The sequence below is a fragment of the Orcinus orca genome, chromosome 14 (genome assembly GCF_937001465.1).
Source record: "Orcinus orca chromosome 14, mOrcOrc1.1, whole genome shotgun sequence".
Classification (NCBI taxonomy): Eukaryota; Metazoa; Chordata; class Mammalia; order Artiodactyla; family Delphinidae; genus Orcinus; species Orcinus orca.
The window spans coordinates 9,403,806-9,424,131 of record NC_064572.1 but is presented as its reverse complement, the minus strand read 5'-3'; the positions used below and the strand labels follow the sequence as shown (position 1 = coordinate 9,424,131).

The 20,326-nt window shown below is 47.1% G+C and overlaps 1 protein-coding gene across 2 annotated transcripts in view; it reads right to left on the bottom strand.

Annotated features, from left to right (window-relative positions):
- The window catches only part of DISC1 (DISC1 scaffold protein), a 352,385-nt gene that overhangs the window by 66,870 nt on the left and 265,189 nt on the right, over positions 1-20,326 (bottom strand). For both annotated transcript variants that reach the window (XM_049696800.1, XM_004281592.3), the window contains exon 10: positions 6,968-7,028. In XM_049696800.1, coding sequence (XP_049552757.1) covers positions 6,968-7,028 — 61 coding nt within the window. The remainder of the gene's footprint in view (positions 1-6,967; positions 7,029-20,326) is intronic.

Sequence of the window (20,326 nt, the reverse complement as noted above, 5' to 3'; positions counted from 1 at the left end):
TGGTACACTGTGCCGACTTAGACAGAAGGTCAGGACAGCACTGCCCAACAAGTACTCTCAACTCCAGGAAGCTGTGTGCCTCTCAGGCCCCGCTGGCTTCTGGGCTGAAGGCAAAGCCGTCCAGACAGACCAGCTGGGAAGGTGATGGTGCCCAGGCAGCAGCCACCATGGCTCTCCCTCCCTGCTTACACCCCGCTGGTCACTGAGCAGTGAGTCCCCTGAGCTACCATTTCCTGGCAGGCTGTCCATATTGAAACTGCAAGATAATGAGAAACTAAACATTTAATTAAAAAAAAAAAAGAACAAAATCACCTTTAGAAAAATATATGTCTCTAAGTAAATTTCAGGTAAGACCAATGAGTTTTTAATAGTTTCCTCTAAAGCTAAGAAGACCTCTGAGAAAGTCTCTATTTCTATAGTCAAAACAGACTTTAATGATTTTTCTGTTTTCTTTTCTGATTAGGAAAGTATGATGCACATTCCAAAACAAACAAAAAAACTCGCTTGAGAAATACAGAAGAGCACAAAGAAACAGAAATCACCTATAATCCACTAAACTGTGCCTATAGTTTGTGGCAGTTTTTATGTTTAACCTTAGAAAAAAATGCTAGGAAAAAAAAAGAGAAATTTTCCCATCAGTCATGCATACAAGATACTCTGTGAGTTTAAATGGAGCCGTAGGGTGGAGGGCTTGGTGCCCACGAGCCAGAGATGTGAGCTGGCCATTAGACAGTAATAAATTTCTCTGGTACAATGGTTAGACACAAGATATAACATAGGATCAGTAAACAGTGTAACCCATCTACAAGACTTTTGAATATTCCTTTTGCCTCTTTGAGAAAAGTGGCTACCAGAGGATACGAATACTTGAGAAAATAAATACCACATCTTCTATATACAACGGAATATTACTCAGCCATAAAAAAGAATGCAATTCTGCTGTTTGCAAAATGTATAGACCTGGGGGGGTATTATGCTTAGTGATTTAAGTCAGACAGAGAAAGATAAATACCATATGTTTTCACTTTTATGTGGAATCTAAAAAATAAAACAAGTGAACAAATATAACCAAAAAATAATAATAATTGAAAAAACAGAAATTCAAGCAAGGTTCAGCTGTAAGGAAAAATGAGCAGGGCCAAAATATCAGGCTTAAGTACTACCTCCAGAAACAATAAACCTCGGGGGTAAGAAGAAGTGGAGAAAGCTCTTTAAGAGTAGATTTTTTTTTTCCCTTTTCTATTATATCCCACTGAGATCTGATGTCAAGACAAATGGATTTCTGGAGCATTACATCTTCTTAGGCTGCCTTGACTTTTTGAATCAAACAGTTGAAAATAACATTTCAAGATACAATGGCTATTTATCCATTCATTCTTTTTTTTTTTTGGCGGTACGCGGGCCTCTCACTGTTGTGGCCTCTCCCGTTGTGGAGCACAGGCTCCGGACGCGCAGGCCCAGCGGCCATGGCTCACGGGCCCAGCCGCTCCGCGGCATGTGGGATCTTCCCGGACCGGGGCACGAACCCGCGTCCCCTGCATCGGCAGGCAGACTTGCAACCACTGCGCCACCAGGGAAGCCCTATCCATTCATTCTTGCATTAAATATAATTTTATTGAAATTGTGCCAGACAGCATGCCAGCCACTTGGAACACAGAGCAAGTGAGCATCCTCAAGGATCTCGCAGTCCAACGGAAGCAGACAGAAGTCAGTGCAACAGACTGTTGTCAGTGGCTCCTACTGTGAGAACCAAGAAGGAAGCAGGAGGAAGCCAGAGAGGCTTTGTAGAGAAGATACGGTGCTGAGCCGTGAGGTGAGCGTGCACCCAGGAGCTGGGAAGGGGAGGGCTCCCCAAAGGAGCTGCTGGGGGCGTGAATTAAGGAACTGAAAGCACAGGCTAGTCTGGGGCACCGGGCACCCAGTGAGGGTGGGGACCCCAGAGACGAGGTGGCAGTAGGCTGGAGCCCCTTCACGGGGAGCCTGGGGGCCTGATGAGGACCGTGGGGTTTATGGTGGATGCAAAGGAGCCTAGAAGGATTGTAAGCAGGACGGTAACGAAGTCGTCCTGGCTGCAGGGGAACAGTGCGCTGAAACCGTGTGAGCCCAGAAAGAGGGAGGCTGTAAGATGCTTTACTGACTCAAGTCAAAGGTAGCAGCGGCGGGAATGGAAAGGAAAGCAGCGAGGGAGTGGGTCTGTGGAATGATCACGACCTTGTAACTGACCGCAGCCACCCTCCGGGCTCTCTGGCTGTAGATAAGGGGAAGGCGGGACATCCCTGAAACGGGGGGAAAACATCCACAAATCCCAACTCCTTTGTAGAAACAAGAAGCAACGTACATGCATCTAACTTACAACTTGGATTATTTTTTCCATCGGTTCATTTTCTTCTTGAGAACAAGGTGTATTTGCCAGAGGTCTGTTGCTTCTCTGCCCCTCACTGATAGAGAGATAATAAGCCAGCTTCTCCCCAGCCTCTAAGTCACTCCCTGATCGTAAGGCTGGATGTAAAGGAGAGAACGTCACCTCCTCCCGATCCATGAACTTCCATTCAATGCCTTGTTACTGAAGGGGAATTTTCCATTGGGACCGACACATATACACTATTGATAGTATGTATAAAATAGACAACTAGGGGCTTCCCTGGTGGCGCGGTGGTTGAGAGTCCGCCTGCCGATGCAGGGGACATGGGTTCGTGCCCCCGTCCGGGAAGATCCCACATGCCGCGGAGCGGCTGGGCCCGTGAGCCATGGCTGCTGAGCCTGCGCGTCTGGAGCCTGTGCTCCGCAACGGGAGAGGCCACAACAGTGAGAGGCCACAACAGTGAGAGGCCCCCGTACCAAAAAAATAAATAAATAAAATAAAATAGACAACTAATGAAACATACTGTAGAGCACAGGGAACTCTACTCAGTGCTCTGTGGTGACCTAAATGGGAAGGAAACCTGAGAAAGAGGGGATATGTGTATACGTATAGCTGATTCACTTTGCTGTACAGCAGAAACTAACACAACATGGTAAAGCAGCTCTACTCCAATAAAAATTAATTTTAAAAAGGGGAATTTTCAAAATAAATAGAGTAACTGTGAAATGTTTATTTTTCAATTGCAAGTTTGTGTGTTTATACATGTGGAAGTGGATGTATACATGCATAGGTGTATATATGTCTATATTTATTCTCCTGTGTAAGAAATAAAGAGTTTATGGGTGTAATTTACAAGTAACGATTTTACTATTGATCTATTTACAATTATACTTGACTGAATAGATACCCTGAGTACATAAAATAACATAATTGAGATACTTTTAAGTACATCAAATATTTGGCAGCCTTAACATTGTTTGATAGCAAATAAAATCCTGGTTTTAAAAATCAGGTTTTATAAAAACCTTTTTGACGAACATTCAAACTTAGAGGGAAATTTCCTTTTTTATATAACTCAGATTATTAAAAGGCAAATCTTTGTTTACTATATACTAGAAGCCCCTATTTAATATCTGCCCACTTTTTTGTTCCGTACCGTGCAGGAGATCCTTCTGAGCTGCTGATAGCATCAGTTACTTCCTAATTTCTAATTCATTTGACTTTTTTGATCGAGAGGGAGACACTGAACCCACCCCAGTTTGTCTCAGTACTTGAGTCTCCAGGGCTCAACAAAGATATTGTTGTCATTTGGATTTGTCTCCAAAATCATGACTGGCCAGATCTAAAGCTCGCCGTGGCACTGATGATCAAGTGTGTCCTCAACAACTTCCTAACGGGAAATAAGCATTCTAGTCAATTCTCAGCAACTCTCCTTCTAAACCCCCGTAAGGCCCAGAGATGCTCCAGACAGTGCAAATAAATAACAAAGATTTTCATCGGCATCTATCACCTTGCTTTCGTCAACATCTCGCAATATTAATTGAGCAGCTACCATGATGCCAACCACCAAGGGCTAAAAACTGGTTTTGTGTTTTAAGATGTTGGTCCTCTTGAAAAGAAACATGACTGAGGCAGCATCGTGCCACCATCACGCCTAAGGCCTGCTGGGGAGGGCAGTTCTGTCCCAGGAAGGAGAGCCCGACACTCACCACACTTCCGCCGCCTCCAGGCTGGCCTCCCGCTCCAAGGCAGCAATAACCCCCCTGCGCGCACCTCAGGGAGCAGCAGTTCCCAGCCTCTGTCTGCCCTTCTACCCACGGCCCAGGGTTTACAGAACCTGCTGCCTTATCTCCTCTCTGTTTGGGTGGTCCCAGCACAGTCAGTTCAAACAAATCTGAGGCAGACCTCCTCACAGCTTGAAACAGCAATGGAAAGAGCCCTCAGGAAGTAGCCTGGAGGATAGGCCAGCCACCATCCTGGTCCCCGGAGACTGTTGACGGATCCCAAGTAACGAACGTTTGTGAGTCACGCAACCACACTGGCTGGAGAGGTGATGGAAATGAGCCCGGGCTGTCTACAGATGGGCTGCATTCATTCAGTCATCTATTCAATCATTCATTCAGCAAATATTGTTTGTCACCTACCCTGTTCAGACCTATCAAATCACTGAGGATACATCCTGAACAAGACAGACATAATCTTCCACACCTGACGTGAAGCACTTTGAAAGCAAGAAGAATAATTCAGTGCAAGCACATGACTCAGTCCTGGGGAGTCATGGAAGGCTTCAAAGAGGAGACTAAAACTTGAAGGACGCACGAGGCTTAGACACATGGAGGGCTGGTCAGGGCTGAGCTTGGAGAAGCCCCCAGGGGCACATGGCAAGGGAGAGGTGAAAGCCCGCACATCCATGCACGGGCCAGCGCGCCGTGGGGAAGGACACTGGCCCGTCTCGGGCCGTAGCATCGGACCTACTGAAGATTACTCCAGATCGCTAAATCTTGGGTTGCACCGTAAACGAGTGCCATCTTTCTAGGTCGAAATGGTCTGATATCAGTAATTTCACACGGTTCAACCTAATACTTCCCAGAACAATAATCCCTTGACCATTTTCCCTCCTAAATGAGTTTCTCTCTCGAAAAAAGCCACAGTGGCATTGAGAAACATACGAGAATCAGTAGGACTGGAGTAGGGCAGTGACGGGCGGTGATGGTTGATTCCGAAGGACCCACAGAGGCCACGTGGAAGAACGCATGAGCTGCAGTGGGACATTTAGGTTTTATCCTTCAGGGGATGGGGATGCACAACGACCAGATTCGCATTTTAAGATGCTCACTGGAGATCACCTGGAGAATGGAATGGAAAGGGCAACACTGTACGGAGAAAAATGGAGAAAGCAGCCCTCACGGTCATTCAGTGAGAGAAGACAGACCCGCCCTAGCGTGGTGAACGCAGGTGGGCTGGAGGATGCTTACAGGGGCCTAAGTGGCAGGACTACAGACTGACTCCGAGGGGGAGATGAGGGAAAGCGCAGTGAACCTGAGTCCTGGTTCCACACAGGCACCAGGTGGGAGGCCCTCAACAGGTGGGGGGAGGGTGGCGTTCCCTGGACTGCATACACAGCACAGGGGCCTGGCTTGGAGGGAAAAGGATGAGTTCTGGGCATGACTGTTCAGCCAGCTCTGACGATCAGGACAGCAAAGATCAGAAGCAGCAGGAGGTGAAGGGGACGAAGGTTTGCTGACAGCTGACTATGAGGGTGCTTTATATATAGTGGATAATAAAAGGCACACACCTGGAAGGTAGGTACCCACCCTTCTGTTTCACAGATCAAGAAATTGAAGGTGAACGCTTACCTGAGGTTAGGTAGCTGATAAGTGATAGAGCTGCTATTTAAAGGGGCACTTCTCTACCTATATCCACGTCTCACAGCTCCAACCTGCCACCCACTCACCTAACAGAACGCAGGGCGTGTGGGATGCTTACGGCTAAAACACAGTAAGCAGAGTTAAGATCAAGAGGGATGTGCAGAAACCTGCCCCGGCAGAACACGTGGTAGAGGAGGACACCAGCCTCCGGGCAGTGCCCCTGACCCAGCTGAGCGCCCTACTTTCTAAGGAGGAGAGACATTTCCTTAGAGGATGCCTCTTACCTGCAAGCCCTCTCACCCCACACCTGCTCCAGGCCACCTTCGTTGAGGTTCCTCCCCACATCTAGGGCACAGGGCTCAGGGCAATACCAGTCAGTGGTTGGAAGAACTTGCTTTCCAAGCATTAGAATCAACCCTGCAGCACCTCACCTGCCCTGTAGAGCAGGGCTCAGCTAGGCAGCTGAGGGAGAAGCGGTATTTTAGCCGATGGCATTACCCTGGCAGACAAAGGTTTAAGGCATAGCCTGTTTAAAGAGTTATTTAACAATTTCCAAAGTAGTAGCAAAACATTTTCCGTAGAGCTAAACGCGTCCCAGGGAGCAAAGCACATAGTACATTTTCCTACTTTCCTTAATTAGGAACAGATCCTGGTGGCTGGGATTTATTTTCACGAGTACACGTCCACAAAAACCAGAAACACCTTGACACGATGCAGCATCCCTAATGTTTCTCAAACCTGAATTCCTAATTGGGTTTAAAAAAAAAGGCACAAGGATTTTTCACCCTTGTTTTGATTCAGGATTCAAAACAGAATCTAAGATGTGCATTCTTATATTGTTCTAAAACGTAGATAAGCTGGGTCAAAACCCATGACATCCACTTCAGACATTTCAAAGAAGAGAAAGACAGACCAAGGCATGAATTCTGAATTTAACATACCAAGGAAGATTCTTCTTCTTCTTAGGAAACATGAAAACAATCTTGTGATCTCCCCGGACGCTTTTCAACATCTTAATCTACTACTTACTTTTTATAAAAAGAGAAAAGCTCTGGGAGATGTCTGTACGGCACCTGCTTCTTCTGTTACAGGATTCAAAGGACTCCTTTTTTGTGTTTTTCTTTGTTAATTTATTGTAGAAATTGGCTAGCCTTTTTCTTTGCTTTCACCAAATTCTGATATAATAAAGAATCCAGACGTGCCATGGAGTCTGTAATGAAGAAGTTACCATCCCTACCTGTGCAGTTTATCCTCAAGCATTTCCATGTACTTCATAGTATTCACCTTCACACTGGTTTCTGCAAAACAAAAATCCAAAATTGATGCAACTGGAGTCAGAGATGGAACAAAACCCAGAACTGCTCAACTAAAAGCCCAAACCCGAAGGATCACAGTTGAGCCGCTAGTAATGATAACATCCTATGTTTGGAAAACACTCGAATCCATTGGACGGCTTGCCTGGAGGGATGCGTTGGAAGGGGTCTGAGGCCTCCAGGCACTGCCGGAGTCGGAGCCGGGGATCTGGGGTATGATGCCTTTCACTACGTGTTTTCAAAGGCAGCTTAACCGGTGCCTGGCGTGGATCCCGTTGTGCTCTGTGCCCTTCACCTTTCCCACCTGGTAGCCAAAGGCTTGGGAGTTTGGGAGTTTGGGAAAGAGTGAGAGAGAGAAGAACACCCCATCCTGTGGTTTAACCAGAGAACCTCACCAATGCTAGCTGAGGATTACAGACCCTTCCGGTGAAAAACAAACAGGAACCGGATGCAGCCAGTGAGCTGACATCAACTACTCAGCTCCCAAAGCTGTGAGATCAGCTTCTACTAGAGGTAAACTCAGTGCCTCATAACCACCGAACACTGAAGGAATAGATGACTCGTATGGCCCAATGGGTCAAAGAGGCACTTTGCTAATGTAGAAGAGATCTGGTACCTTTGGGACAAGCTCTGACACCCTCTGTTTCCTCCTCCTGCGAGGGGTGAAAGTGCCTTGGTCTGCAGGTGATCCCCGAACGAGATGTGACTTCCAGCACCAGAAGAGCGGCCGGCAGAGATGCCTCTGGAGGATGGTGGCGGTAACCTACTGATGTTGTTCCCTTTCTGTCCTCACCGGTATTACGGCCATTGTGATATTTACCATTCTTTTTATTCCAACCTTCATTTTCAAAGGTAATTTGTGCTGAAGGGCTCATGAACACCCAAAAGTTGGGGTACCTGGAAAGCATGCTGCCTGGCTCTCAGCCCTGAGTGTCCACCTGGGGGACACTCAGGACCCCACCTTGGTCAACATGTATGCGTGGGGTGAGGGACAGGGGCTGTATTGGAAACTGGAAAAAGTACCTTGAAATTCCTCATCAAGAAACCAAATATTCCCAGGAACTACAGTACTTCATTGATCCCATTTTGGGAAATACTGCTGCTCTAAGATACAAAAGCCAAACTGATGACCTTTCCGATGGGGGAAAACACACCTTATCAATGAATCAGTACGACTATTATTAAAAGGCTATGATTAAACTGATTATTCTGCTTCAGTTGGAGTCACATGAAGTTATTTAATAAGGCACTGTAATTAATTTTCAAGAATAATTAAGCTACTCTTAATCCACACTCTCAGACCACTCTGTTTTGTTTTCATCAAAACATTTACCACTACCTGTTTTTTTTCTTTGTTTTATATGCTTGTTATTGTCTATTTATTCCCACTACAAGGTAAGCTCCGTAAGAACTGGGATGCTGTCGGTCTTACTCAATGCTGTACCTCTAGTACTTTGAATAGCATTTGTCTGTACTAGTTTCTCAACAAATGTTGACAGAACACTTGAATAAATCTAGTACTTTTCTCTTTGTTAAAAAAAAAAAAAAGAAACCAAATATTTAGATGGAAATGACAACAAAAGTTCTGGTTAATTCGTTGATGATAGTTAAAACAGAGATACATACAGTGAAAGGAACGGTTGAAGTTGATCTCTTATTGATCTGTGCTTGCCTAAGCTACAAGTTAAGGTGTGCTAAGTTTCTTCTCCAAATAAATCAGTTAAGTATGTGTTGTCAGGTCCTACTATGAGTCAGGTCGTGTGCCAGCATGGGGGTTTAGTCACGGGGATGTGGTCCTTCAGAGCAGAGATCTCACTGGTTCACCTGGAATAAGTACTGCAAACTCAGAATATCCCAACCAGACATGCTGTTTCACAACATCAAGAGAAGGGGGTCAGAGTGGGGCTGCAGAGTGCTCAGGGCAGGCTTCGTTGAGAAGGTGACATTGAGTAAAAGCATGGAGACGGCGGGGAGAGCATGTGAGCAGCACGCCGGGAAGGGCAGAGACGCAGACCGGCCAGCCAGGGCAGGAGTCTGCCTGAGTGTCTCACCAACACGTGGCCAGAGCAGAACGTTCCCTGGGGAGAAGCGATGAGGGCAGAGAAACAGCTCAGGTCTAATCACGCAGGCCACTGCAGCAGACTCTATTTCCAAACACGGCCACGGTAATATTGCTGGCCCCATACGCTCTTCCAGAACTTGGCCACTGTCCATCAAACAGGGAAACCTATTTCCCTCCCCTTGAATCTGAACAGGCTAGGACTGTTCCCCCAGCTGTGCGTGGCAGGAAGGATGCTGTTTAACTTCTGAGGCTAGGGTCCAGCTCCTGCCTGGCTCCTCCTCCCGGGAACCCAGTTGCCATGCCGTGGGGAAGCCCAAGCCACACGAGAGGCTGTGTGGAGCTGTTCTGGCTCCCGGCCGCCGGGGCAAAGGGCTCAGCCTACAGCCCGCATTTTTTTTTTTTTTTTTTGGCCGCAACATTTTATTCAGTTAAGCAGGCTCACAGAGCAGGAGAGAAACGCCAGCTGCAGGGGGAAGGTCCTGCAGATCCATGCCCTGCATCCCCTCAGAGGAGGAGGTGGGGTCCTGGGGACAGCTCCCTCCGTCCATCTGTCCCTCCGTCCAGAGTCCCAGGGAGTGGGTGCCCCCGGGCAGGGAGTAGTTACTGGGAGGTAGGGTAGGAAGAGGGTGGCTGGCTCCCTGCCGCTCCCAGCAGAGTCAACCCTGCCATGGCTGCTGCTGGGCCTCCACTAGACCCCGGGCGGGGCTGTGGACCCAGAAGCCCCAGCACGTGGTTGGGGACAGGTGGGAGGCAGTGTTGGGAGCACACGCCACCAGGAATTGCTTTTTTAAAAGTATAAAGTGTTTTGGAAAAAAAGAAGGAAAAACATCTATATAAAAATTTCTTCACATATAAAATCCTGAAGAAGGTACAAGGTAAGACCCAGTGCTAGGGGCGTGCTCAGATACGCAGAGTGAGTGTGTGTGTGTGTGTGCAGACGTGTGAGTGAGCGAGCTTTCAGATGATTTGGGCCTTTCAGTCTGAGGGACCCGGACATCATGGAAGGGAGACAAGCCATCCCTGCTACTCTCTGTCGAAACCCCTGACTCACAGAATGTGTGCACATAATAAATGGTTGTAAGTCATTAAGTTGTGGGGGTAAGTAGTTCTACAGCTGTAGTAACTGGAAAGCCATCTCGGGATTTGGGGTGTTCTGAGTGAAATGGGAAAGCACTGCATAAGAATGGCAAGCAATTGGCTCGTGGCTGCTGTGTTGAGACCAGACTGTAGGAGGAGGTGAGGTGATGGGGACTGAGACCAGGGCGTCAGCAGAGGCGGCGATATGGGGCAGATTTTAGGTATACGTTAAACAATAGAAACAACAGGAGTTCCTGACGGATTGCATGTGCATGTGTGAAAAAGAGCCACGTCAAGAATGACCACAAGGTTTTTGCCCTGAGCCACCGAAGTAAAAACAGAGTCGCCATCAACCGAGAAGGGAAGATGGCGGTGAAACCCGTTGGGGGAGACAAGCAGGACTTTAATTTTGGATTGAAATTTGCTAAGAAAGTAGAACTCTAATGTCCCCCCCGCCAAAAAAAAAAAAAAAAAAAAGATAAATACGTGAAGTGATGGATGTGTTAATTAACCTGATGAGGGGAAACTCTTTCACCATGTATATCACACATCACGATCACGTTGTACACTTTATCTTACAACGCTATTTGTCAATTATACCTCAATAAAGCTGGAGAAAATAAAAGCAATCGAAAAACTTTTAAAAAGAGTCCAATTTTGGATACGATAAATTTAGGTTTATTAGACATCCAGCAGGACTGGCAAGTATAGAGTTGGATATATGAGTCTAGAGAAGCTCTGGACTGCAGACGGACACTCAGAAGACCCTGGCGACTGAAGCAAGGAGACGAGATGTCATCACGCAGGGAGTGAGAGTAACTTAAGAAGCCCTTGGTGATCCCATAGAACTATGATTATATTGTGATAGCACTTTTCATGCAAGGGACAAAAATTCACAGCACCTCCCTTGAGGACAAGACAGCCATATTCTCGTGTTTAAAATAATCCAGAGGTACACCCTATGAATGATTTTGTTAAGAAATCGGACAGCAAGTACTTGAGTCATCTAAGCACTTGACGCTCCAGTTAGTAACCTGCTAGACCCACAAGGAACATCTTGCCCACTGGCCCGGAAGCTGCCATCTGCAGAGGATGCTGTGTTGATTGCCTTCGCTGGATCCTGACTCATCTCCCAGGCCAGTCTTTGCTCACATATTCCTGGCTTGACTCATAACCTTCCAGAGAGACCCAGACCATAGACGGGGAGTTTAGGTTTTTAACTTCCTAAGAGCTATGCAACTTCCTAAGAGATACGCCCACAGAGGAGACACTGACTGAGAACAGAGCTCATCCTTTCTTCCCTTATCACCAGCCCTCCTCTTCCCTCCTTTCTCCAGCAGCTTAGAGCAGGGACCCAGGGAATGGCAGTGGTGGTGAGGCAAGATTCCAAGAACCAAGGATGGTACCGAGGGAAGCTGAGTACTAAAGGGAAAAGGAGACCAGGGGTCACCGGGCATCTTGATGTGGAAAAGGCAGGAACGCTTCCCCTCCTCCCCACATGCTAAGAGAATCTGATATCCAGAATCGGGCCAAAATATCAGAATGGACTTCATATAGTTTTATGAATCCAATTAAACAAGAACTGATTGATCATTAAACACAGCAAAACTGCGAAAACATTTATGGGAGTGCATGGCACAGACACAAATCAACGTTACAGGAATGGAACCTGGGTCCCACTTCATGCGAGACACTACGCTAGGCACTATTTAAGTATAATAGAGATACGGCCTCAAGGAGCCCAGAGAGCGCTGTAGGGCCAGATGCTAACATTGATTTCTCTTGGGAGTGCACAGCAACATTTTCCGTAAGTCTTCATCATAAGTGATGATCCAAAAGTATCCCTATGAGTCTAATGAGAAAAAAAATTACCAGGCTACCCAGCAATAGCCTTTGCAGGATAAACTAGGAAGGTAGGAGAATGTTAAGTAGAAGCAGGTCTAACTAGGTTTCATTGCATGAGCTCCTTTGTTTGCATAATAAAAGGACAGCAGTATTTGTCATGATAATAGTACAGGGAATGAGTGACACCCAGGCAGCCTTGCCTTCAGATTGAACGAAGCAGTGATTCCAAAGAACTTCAGCCCCGCCTCAATTAACAAGGCAGCGTCATGAGATCGGTACAGTAGGATCTCAAATTTGAAAATGGAAGCTGAAGGGACCTCATCAGTTTAGCATCAATCACAAATTTTGTCTAACGTTAGCCATTTTATTGACGTTTTTCTAAGATAACCTAAGCACCAAGTGAGGTCTGACCTCGTTTTATGAAAATAAGGCAGCAGATTTCAAAGGTAGATTTAGACAAGATGAACACCCATTAGTGAAATCTTCCAGAAGGAAGATGTGAAAGACAAAGGAGAAATTTTAGAATTCTGAGAAACGTCTGAACATCTGAAGTATTATTCTTCCGCTTGAGTTAACGGAAGGGCTTCTGTTTACCTGGGTAATTAAACCACACAAGGAGATGAAGTAGTAAAGCGGCACTAACGAAGAGCCAGGTAGGCCAACAACATGGAAAAAATGGACTTGCAGTTGGATTGTCCTAGTAGGTGGGATGGAACAAAATTGTGTGACCTTGAAGTCCGGCAGAATCTGTTACAGGAGGTGCTACACAACTCAAATCTTACACTGAAGATGGAAATACCAGCCTGAACCCTTGCTGCTACCAAAGTGATCTTGACTGTCACACTGGAAACCCAATATGCAGAAATACTTGATATCAAGTTAATGACATCAATCTAGTTAACATTTGATTGAGCACTTCCTACGCGTCAGGTACTGTTCAAAACATCTGCTCTAAATGCCACACAATAATAGTACCTATGAAGCAGTTATTATCATCCCCATTTTGCAGTTAGAAAAACAAAGGGGCAGTGAGGATCATTCTAGCTCACACAGCTAGTGAGGGACAGTCCCAGGGCCCCCACTGTTAGAGAACACAACCTCAATTTTAAATAACAGGAGTGAGGAAATGCACACTGAACAAACACGTGTGAGATTTCAGCCGCCAGCAAAATGAAGCAGGTGTTCAAAGAGAATCAATTCAGGAGAGGCCAAAGACTGCTGTAAAAAGTCAGACTTACAAGGAGCACCGGCCATTACAAAACAGCCACCAACAAATGGAAACCTAACAGCATGTAAACTGTGGGGAAGAATACCGCTAACATAGCAGCATAAAATACATCACCATTGTGTAATATATTTATATCATATATCTGCTGACATATCAGCATAAGATACATTACCATTGTGTAATATATTTATATCATATATCTGCTGACATATCAGCATAAGATACATTACCACTGTGTAATATATTTATATATCTGCTGACATATCAGCATAAGATACATTACCACTGTGTAATATATTTATATCATCTATCTGCTGACATATCAGCATAAGATACATTACCACTGTGTAATATATTTATATCATCTATCTGCTGACATATCAGCATAAGATACATTACCATTGTGTAATATATTTATATCATATATCTGCTCACATATCAGCATAAGATACATTACCACTGTGTAATATATTTATATCATCTATCTGCTGACATATCAGCATAAGATACATTACCATTGTGTAATATATTTGTATCATATATCACATATATACGTGTGTACATATACGTATACGTGTGTGTGTATCTATATATATATTGTATAGGCCAAGGTGATTTCAAAGTAGTTTGCAATAAGAAAATAATTACTAATTTTCCCAGGCTTACATTCAGGTTGGGTCATTCCTCCCAATAATAAGATGTCAAATTCATGTGGTTTTACAAGGTTTTTGTTTGCCTCTATGGAGTTGTTCACAGCATTCTTCTGCCATCACTATGTGTAGCAGTCATTTACATAGAACTCTCGAGAGAGAGATCCTGAATTAAACAGGATATAATCCTTCCTAGGCTTTAGACTTGTCACTGCATATCCGCTGGGGTTGGAACCAAACGAACACACCATCACTAGATTAGCAACGGACTCACTTCTCATCGGCAGGACATCATTCTGTGTGGTGTTGTCAGTTCTCTCTGATGTTGGTAAGAGATTTGCAGAGAGAAGAAGAATGATCAGATATGGGTCCTACAGAGCTAATAAACACTAACGAAGAGCAGGCGTCTCTTTGGGGTTGTATCTGACTCTCATTCTTACATCTATCTAATGCTTCTGAAATGCCCACCACGTGCTAGGTTCTGCATTAGGTACTGCGGCTTCAGACATGAACGTGATGCTGCCCTTCGCCTGGGGAAAACCAGGTTTGGTGACAGTCACACAAATAGGTAGCTAATAAAAGCAATGAGTTTGGTCCGATGCTAGAAACGTAAAGCAGCGGTCACTCTGGGAGCATCGCGGAAGGAGATTCAGCCCAGCTTGAGGGGATAAAGCATGAGTCCCAGCGGAAGTGACTGAGCAGAGATCTTAAAGGATTTTCCACGCTGGCTGAAGCCGGAAGAGGCGTGCGTAATCCGAAACATCAATGGCACATAAAATAAGATTTGCGTTTTAGAATATCAGACATTTAACGCCATATCATTCTACCTTCCCAATAATTTCTGAATCATTTTTCCCTAAGCTTACACGTAGATTACTCGCTGTAGCGCATGATTCCACACCAAGGGAAGATGAGGTGGGCTATAGGAGATGGGCAGGTCCAAATGTCCCAAGGCACGGGCTCTAAGCCTCCATCACCACTGTCACGGCGACTCTCGGAAGTGGAAGTAGAGATTCACAATTCGTCCAGATTTTCTCCTCTGGGCAAGGTGAGTGGGGCTGTCCCGTTACGGTAACTTCAAAGGCAGAGAGTGGGAAAGCCTTTTCAGAAGTGGAGCATATCCTAACATGATTCAGTTGTCCGTGAAGAAAGTAAAAGCAATTATTCTTGGCTGTGTTGATGTTTATGCCACTGCTTCCTACCGTTTTGTGCTGTGTGACGGTGTCTGGCCGCAGCTGCCCCGCCAGAAGCCCTGCCCTGTCGCCCTTGAACCCAGAGTGCATCTCAGGGACTTAACCTGGACACTCATGTCAGTAGAAACCATGCCTGCTTAGATGGGAAGAAATCGTGGGCAGGAGGAAAGGGAGGAGAGTGAGGAAGGAAGCTCCCCGAGGTTTAAAAACATTAACTAGATAGTGAACGCTTGCTCTACGTAACAGATATAGCCCCACTTCCAATTTGACCTGCTGTGCTTATCACCAGTTAATTGGGTATCATCTGATACAGTAATTCTCACTTTCCCTGTTCAAACCTGCCTCTACATGCAATCTCCCCGTGCCCTTGAAGCACACAGCCTATAAATCAGCACCATTCAATGACAAAAAGAAAACCAAGGGCACACGGTATGGAAAGCTAGGCGGAAAAAAGCTAACACTGTCAGTTCCGCGCAGCCTCCCTCCGCAGCTCCCCTCACTCACACACCCTCGCCAGCCACGCGCTCCACTGATTTCCCAGCTTTCCCTGCTGACGGCAGGCCTTCGGTCTGCTTTCTTGCTTCCTAGCACGTAGCCTTGAAAGAGCTGTGACCTGGAGACCCGTTTACAATATTTTGTAAGTTGCTTAAAATGTCTATTTACTAGTTTTGCCTGGGAGCGTCCATTTGAGACTATACACTCACGTTCTGTGATTCCTTCTCCTCCCTTCCCTCAAAGACACGCACACCTCACACATGCCCACGTGATTTACTTCTCTTCGTCCTTTTCAAAAGGCAGACGAGGAATAGAATTGGGGACTTTATTTTTAAAGTGGAACACTATTTTCTTAAACAACTAGTATTAAAAATAGTTTAAGCCCAAATCCACACTTGATCTTTTATTTTTTAATTTTTATTTTATATTGGAGTATGGCTGATTTGTGTTAGTTTCAGGTGCACAGCAAAGTGATTTCAGTTATACTTTCTCAGATTCTTTTCCCATTTAGGTTATTACAGAATACTGAGTAGAGTTCCCTGTGCTCTATGGTAGGTCCTTGTTGATTATCTATTTTATATATAGTTGTGTGTACAGGCCAATCCCAAACTCCCAATTTATCCCTCGCCCCGACCTGGATCTTCTAAAGCTAAGGAGAGTGAGCTCACACTGGCTGCCGGTGTGATGCTTTCAGTTGTGTACGTTATTACGAGAATTATCTCTAATTCTCATGGTAACTCCCTAAGTCCCTTTTGAGGATAAGGAGACAGGCTGAAGGAAGTTCATTCCAGGAGTAAATAAAAAATAAAGGTTCATTCGGTTTTATTCCAGAGTCTATGTTTTTTCAAATGCGCAATACTGCTGCCCAATTGTTAGGGAACATAACTTATGAATTTCACTGAAGGAAATCCACATTTCACAGAAGGAAAGAATTTGCTTTTGCCTCTAAAGCAGAGGCTTTACATCCATTAAAGGCCTGAAACTGGAATCTATTTGACACAAAACCATGCTAGCCTGACGGTCTGTCTGAGCTATTGCCCTTGGAAGAGAGATCCCGGAGCGTGGGTGGGGAAACTCAGATTGTGCTCCAGGGCAAGGACTGGCCCGTGTTAAGCTGGTCAGATCCCCGACAACACGGTGTATCCCAGGTTGAAGATGCCCTGCTGCACCGTCTTGGGACATAACTTGCGCCTGGCAGGTTGTGGCAGGGTGGCGCCGGGGAGGGAGAGGGGAAGATTTTAACATCAACCTCTCCTCTTACGTGAATCACACCACGTCCCCCTCCTCCAGCACAGGGGCTCCCTGCCCGACACCCTTCCCTCTGGGGGCCCATCATCCTCAACCCAGCCCCCTGCTAGCAGGTCCTAGCCCTCACCTGCTTCTCAGCAGTCTGCCCTCTACTGAGGGCACACGGATGGGAACAGTCAAGCTCCCTGTCCCGGAGTTTCCAACGCTGCACTGAGTGAAGAGGCCCTTCCCGTTCCAGGGCCCAGAATGAGGGCTGCAGCCACCGCAGCCAGGCTTCAGTCACAGCGGGAGGATGAAGGTGACACTCAGAAGTCAGCAGAGGAGGGACAAAGGCGAGGGAGTCCTGACAGCTCCTGAGGCCCCCTCCACCTCCAGGAGGGTGACCTAGGCCAACACAGACCCTCCTACTGTTCCTGGAATATCCTCCTCACATGTTTCTGCCTTTCTGCCCACCGAGACGCTCACTGCTTCCCACGTGTTCTCTCCCTTTCCGGACTCCTACACACATTTCCCACCTTCCTATAGCCTTCAAGCTCATTTCGGGCACGGTTATCCTCTCTGTCGGAATCATGGACGTTATGTCCTTTGAACCCTTAGCGCCCGGCACAATCCTGGGCCCAGAGAAGGTGCCCAGCGCCTCAGGCACCAGGTCCCAGGGGCCAGGGCTGCGCCAGCCTTGACGGAAGCCACAGGGAGGAAGACACGTGTATGTTCTCAAGGAATCGACAGCCTGATGAGACAGAAATCAGAACAGATTCTCAGGATGCCGAGTAACTGAGGTCATCAAGCAGTGAATTACCCGAGAGTGGAGGACACACGAATGCAACCCAGCCTGAAAAGGAGAGAGGGGGCCGCTTGGGCTCCCTGGAGCTGAGAAGGATGTGAATACAGGGCTATACTTCAGTCTCTAGTACAAACAAAGCAACGCATGTGGAAGAGGAGAGGGGGTGTGTGATAGGGATAAAATAAAGAGGGAAGATTCCCAAACTCCCATCTTTGGCACTAAGCCATTCACAAGGCCACCAGCATCACAGACCGTCGGCATCCTGCCCATCCCTGCTGCAGGTATTAACCTGCTGGGCACCCAAACAGTGCAAATCCAGATGAAATCCATTTACACATGGACTACACAGACGTTCCCAACCTCTTACAGGCTGGGACAAAGTCGAAAAGTGAACTGGCTTTTTTTTTTTTCCTAGATAAGGGCCAGACAGGGGCCAGCACTACACCTGAGGTGGAAAACTTGGAATCTGGTTCCACGTGAGGTTCCGAGCACGGAGTGTGCCCATCCAATCAGTGCGTGTCACTCAGCCCCAGGCATGAGCACAGCTAACTCAGCCCCAGGGTCCAGCTCCCAGCCTCCCAGCCTCTCCCCGTGAGGGCAGGTGGACTCAGGCATATCAGTAAGACACCCCAAGAAGACCAGGTACCTGTGACTTTAAACTCTACGATGCAGTGAAAGGTAATGATTATTCTGATAAGCCTTCTACGTGTGCTTTGGAAAGACTCTACCTACAGTTTGTTTATTGCCTTATTTTCTCAAGCCTTTTGCAGAAGAAGTGGGTTTTCAGTTGGCTCTGAGATTCCACCCCGAACACATGTGCACAGGGTGCCCACGTCCAGGACCGTGCATCACTCCCACATGGCCGCACAATGGGGCCACACGTGGCTGGGCACCTCTTGCTTACAGGCCAAGTTTTGTCAGAGGCCAAACCCACGTGCCTGTCCTCTCCTTCCACACTCAGACGATGCATAGGCGACAAAACAAATAGGTTTTAAAAATTAACAGAGAAAAAATATGAATCTTTGCATACCTGCTTCATCAGGACAAACACATGCCAGGTGAGAAAGGACCAGGCAATGTGATATCTCACAGGAAAACAGCCTGTATGAAGCCTCTTACTTCTGCCTGAAGGAACTCATCCTCCCAAACTCTTGAATCCAAGATTGTATCATGACGCATGCAAGAGCGCCACCTGCATATTCCCACAACATGCCCAGCGTCTGGAGGAGGCCGCCTCTCCTTCCAGGAGGGAGGTCAGGGCAGTGCAGGCGAGCCTCACCACAGAGGAGTGGCCAGAGCTAGGACACGCAAGCTGGACTGTCCACACGCTTGTATGCGAGGAGCTCATGGGGGCAGATGACAGAGGTGGGCAAAGACGGGGGGGCTGGGGGCTGTGGCCAACTCTCCCTCCCCTCTGCTTTCCAGTACGGGATTCAAGGGATCCGAGAATTCCAAACTCCCACCTGGTCTCCTAGCCATCAGAGTTATATCTGTCAAGTGTATTAATCATATTTTTTATTTTCTGCATTTTAAGATGCTTTGACACCTGAGCCTTGCTGACCCTGGAGGGACTGCCCCTCCCAGGGCTGGCCAGTTCCTAGAGAGAGAAACCAACTCACCTGAAAGCGAGCCTCTTATATGCAAACCAGACACGCCCAACTATCTCTTCTGTCACTCTCCAGGCCACTCTCCCCCTGCCCTAATCACCCAGGGCCAGGTACCAGACAGCTAGGAACAGCCCCGATGCCCGAGAGCCCTGAAATGATTCGAACCAGCCAGTCTGACTGACCCTGCCCATCCCTTCTCAGGGAAACCACAGTAAAGGCTATTGTCCGCATCTCCCCCTCCCTCTGCCTCCCAACAGACCCTGGTGCTTCCCCCTGTGGCCCTCCCGTGACATGGTGTGCCCCCTTCTCTTGGGAGCTGTCTTCTCCATAGCAGAGGTCTCCTGATCTGCTGGCCTCACCACACCTGAATAATAATAAAACCTACCTTTTAAACCTCAAGTTAAGACAATAGAACACGCTGTGTTTAGCCATTCACCAGACTGACTCACAACTTTAAACATCTAGATCTACAGTATCTGCGCCCCCCCCCCCCCCCCCCCCCCGTGCTGTGTCTCTGCCCCAGCCCCGCATGTATTAGTGATAAGCCTGCTCTCACCAACATTGCAGTTAATTCTATAACGGACAAGGGGAAAGAAAGAGATACGCTTTATCAGCCACAAACACAACATTGTGAAAGAGCTGGATTTCAGCCTTATCAGGACAGCCGACGGGGAATGCAGTCCTTGATCGCCCAGAGCCTGGGCAAGAACGTGTGTTATGAGACGCCCAGCCAGCACCTTCCTGGGGGCAGCACCTGGCACAGAGACAGTGCAGGGGGCTCAGCAAAGGGGTAGTGAGTTGGGGGCTGGGAATGCCCACGCTGGCTGTGCCTCTGTGGCCCCAACACGGTGCCCTGAACCGAGGTTTGGCATATCTGGCTACTGCATTTTCCACGTCCAGGCAGTAGAGCTGGAAGGCAGAGGAGGCTGAGTGCAGAACTCAGATGGAGACCACGCGTTCTCCCTCCTCCAGGCCACTGCACTGGGCCGCAACTCCCCCTCTTCACACGGGCCCTTCTCACTGGAGAGAGAGCCCACAAAAAGCAGCTTAACGCGTTGCGCTGGCTTCTCTTTGCCCTTGCAACAAAACACAAA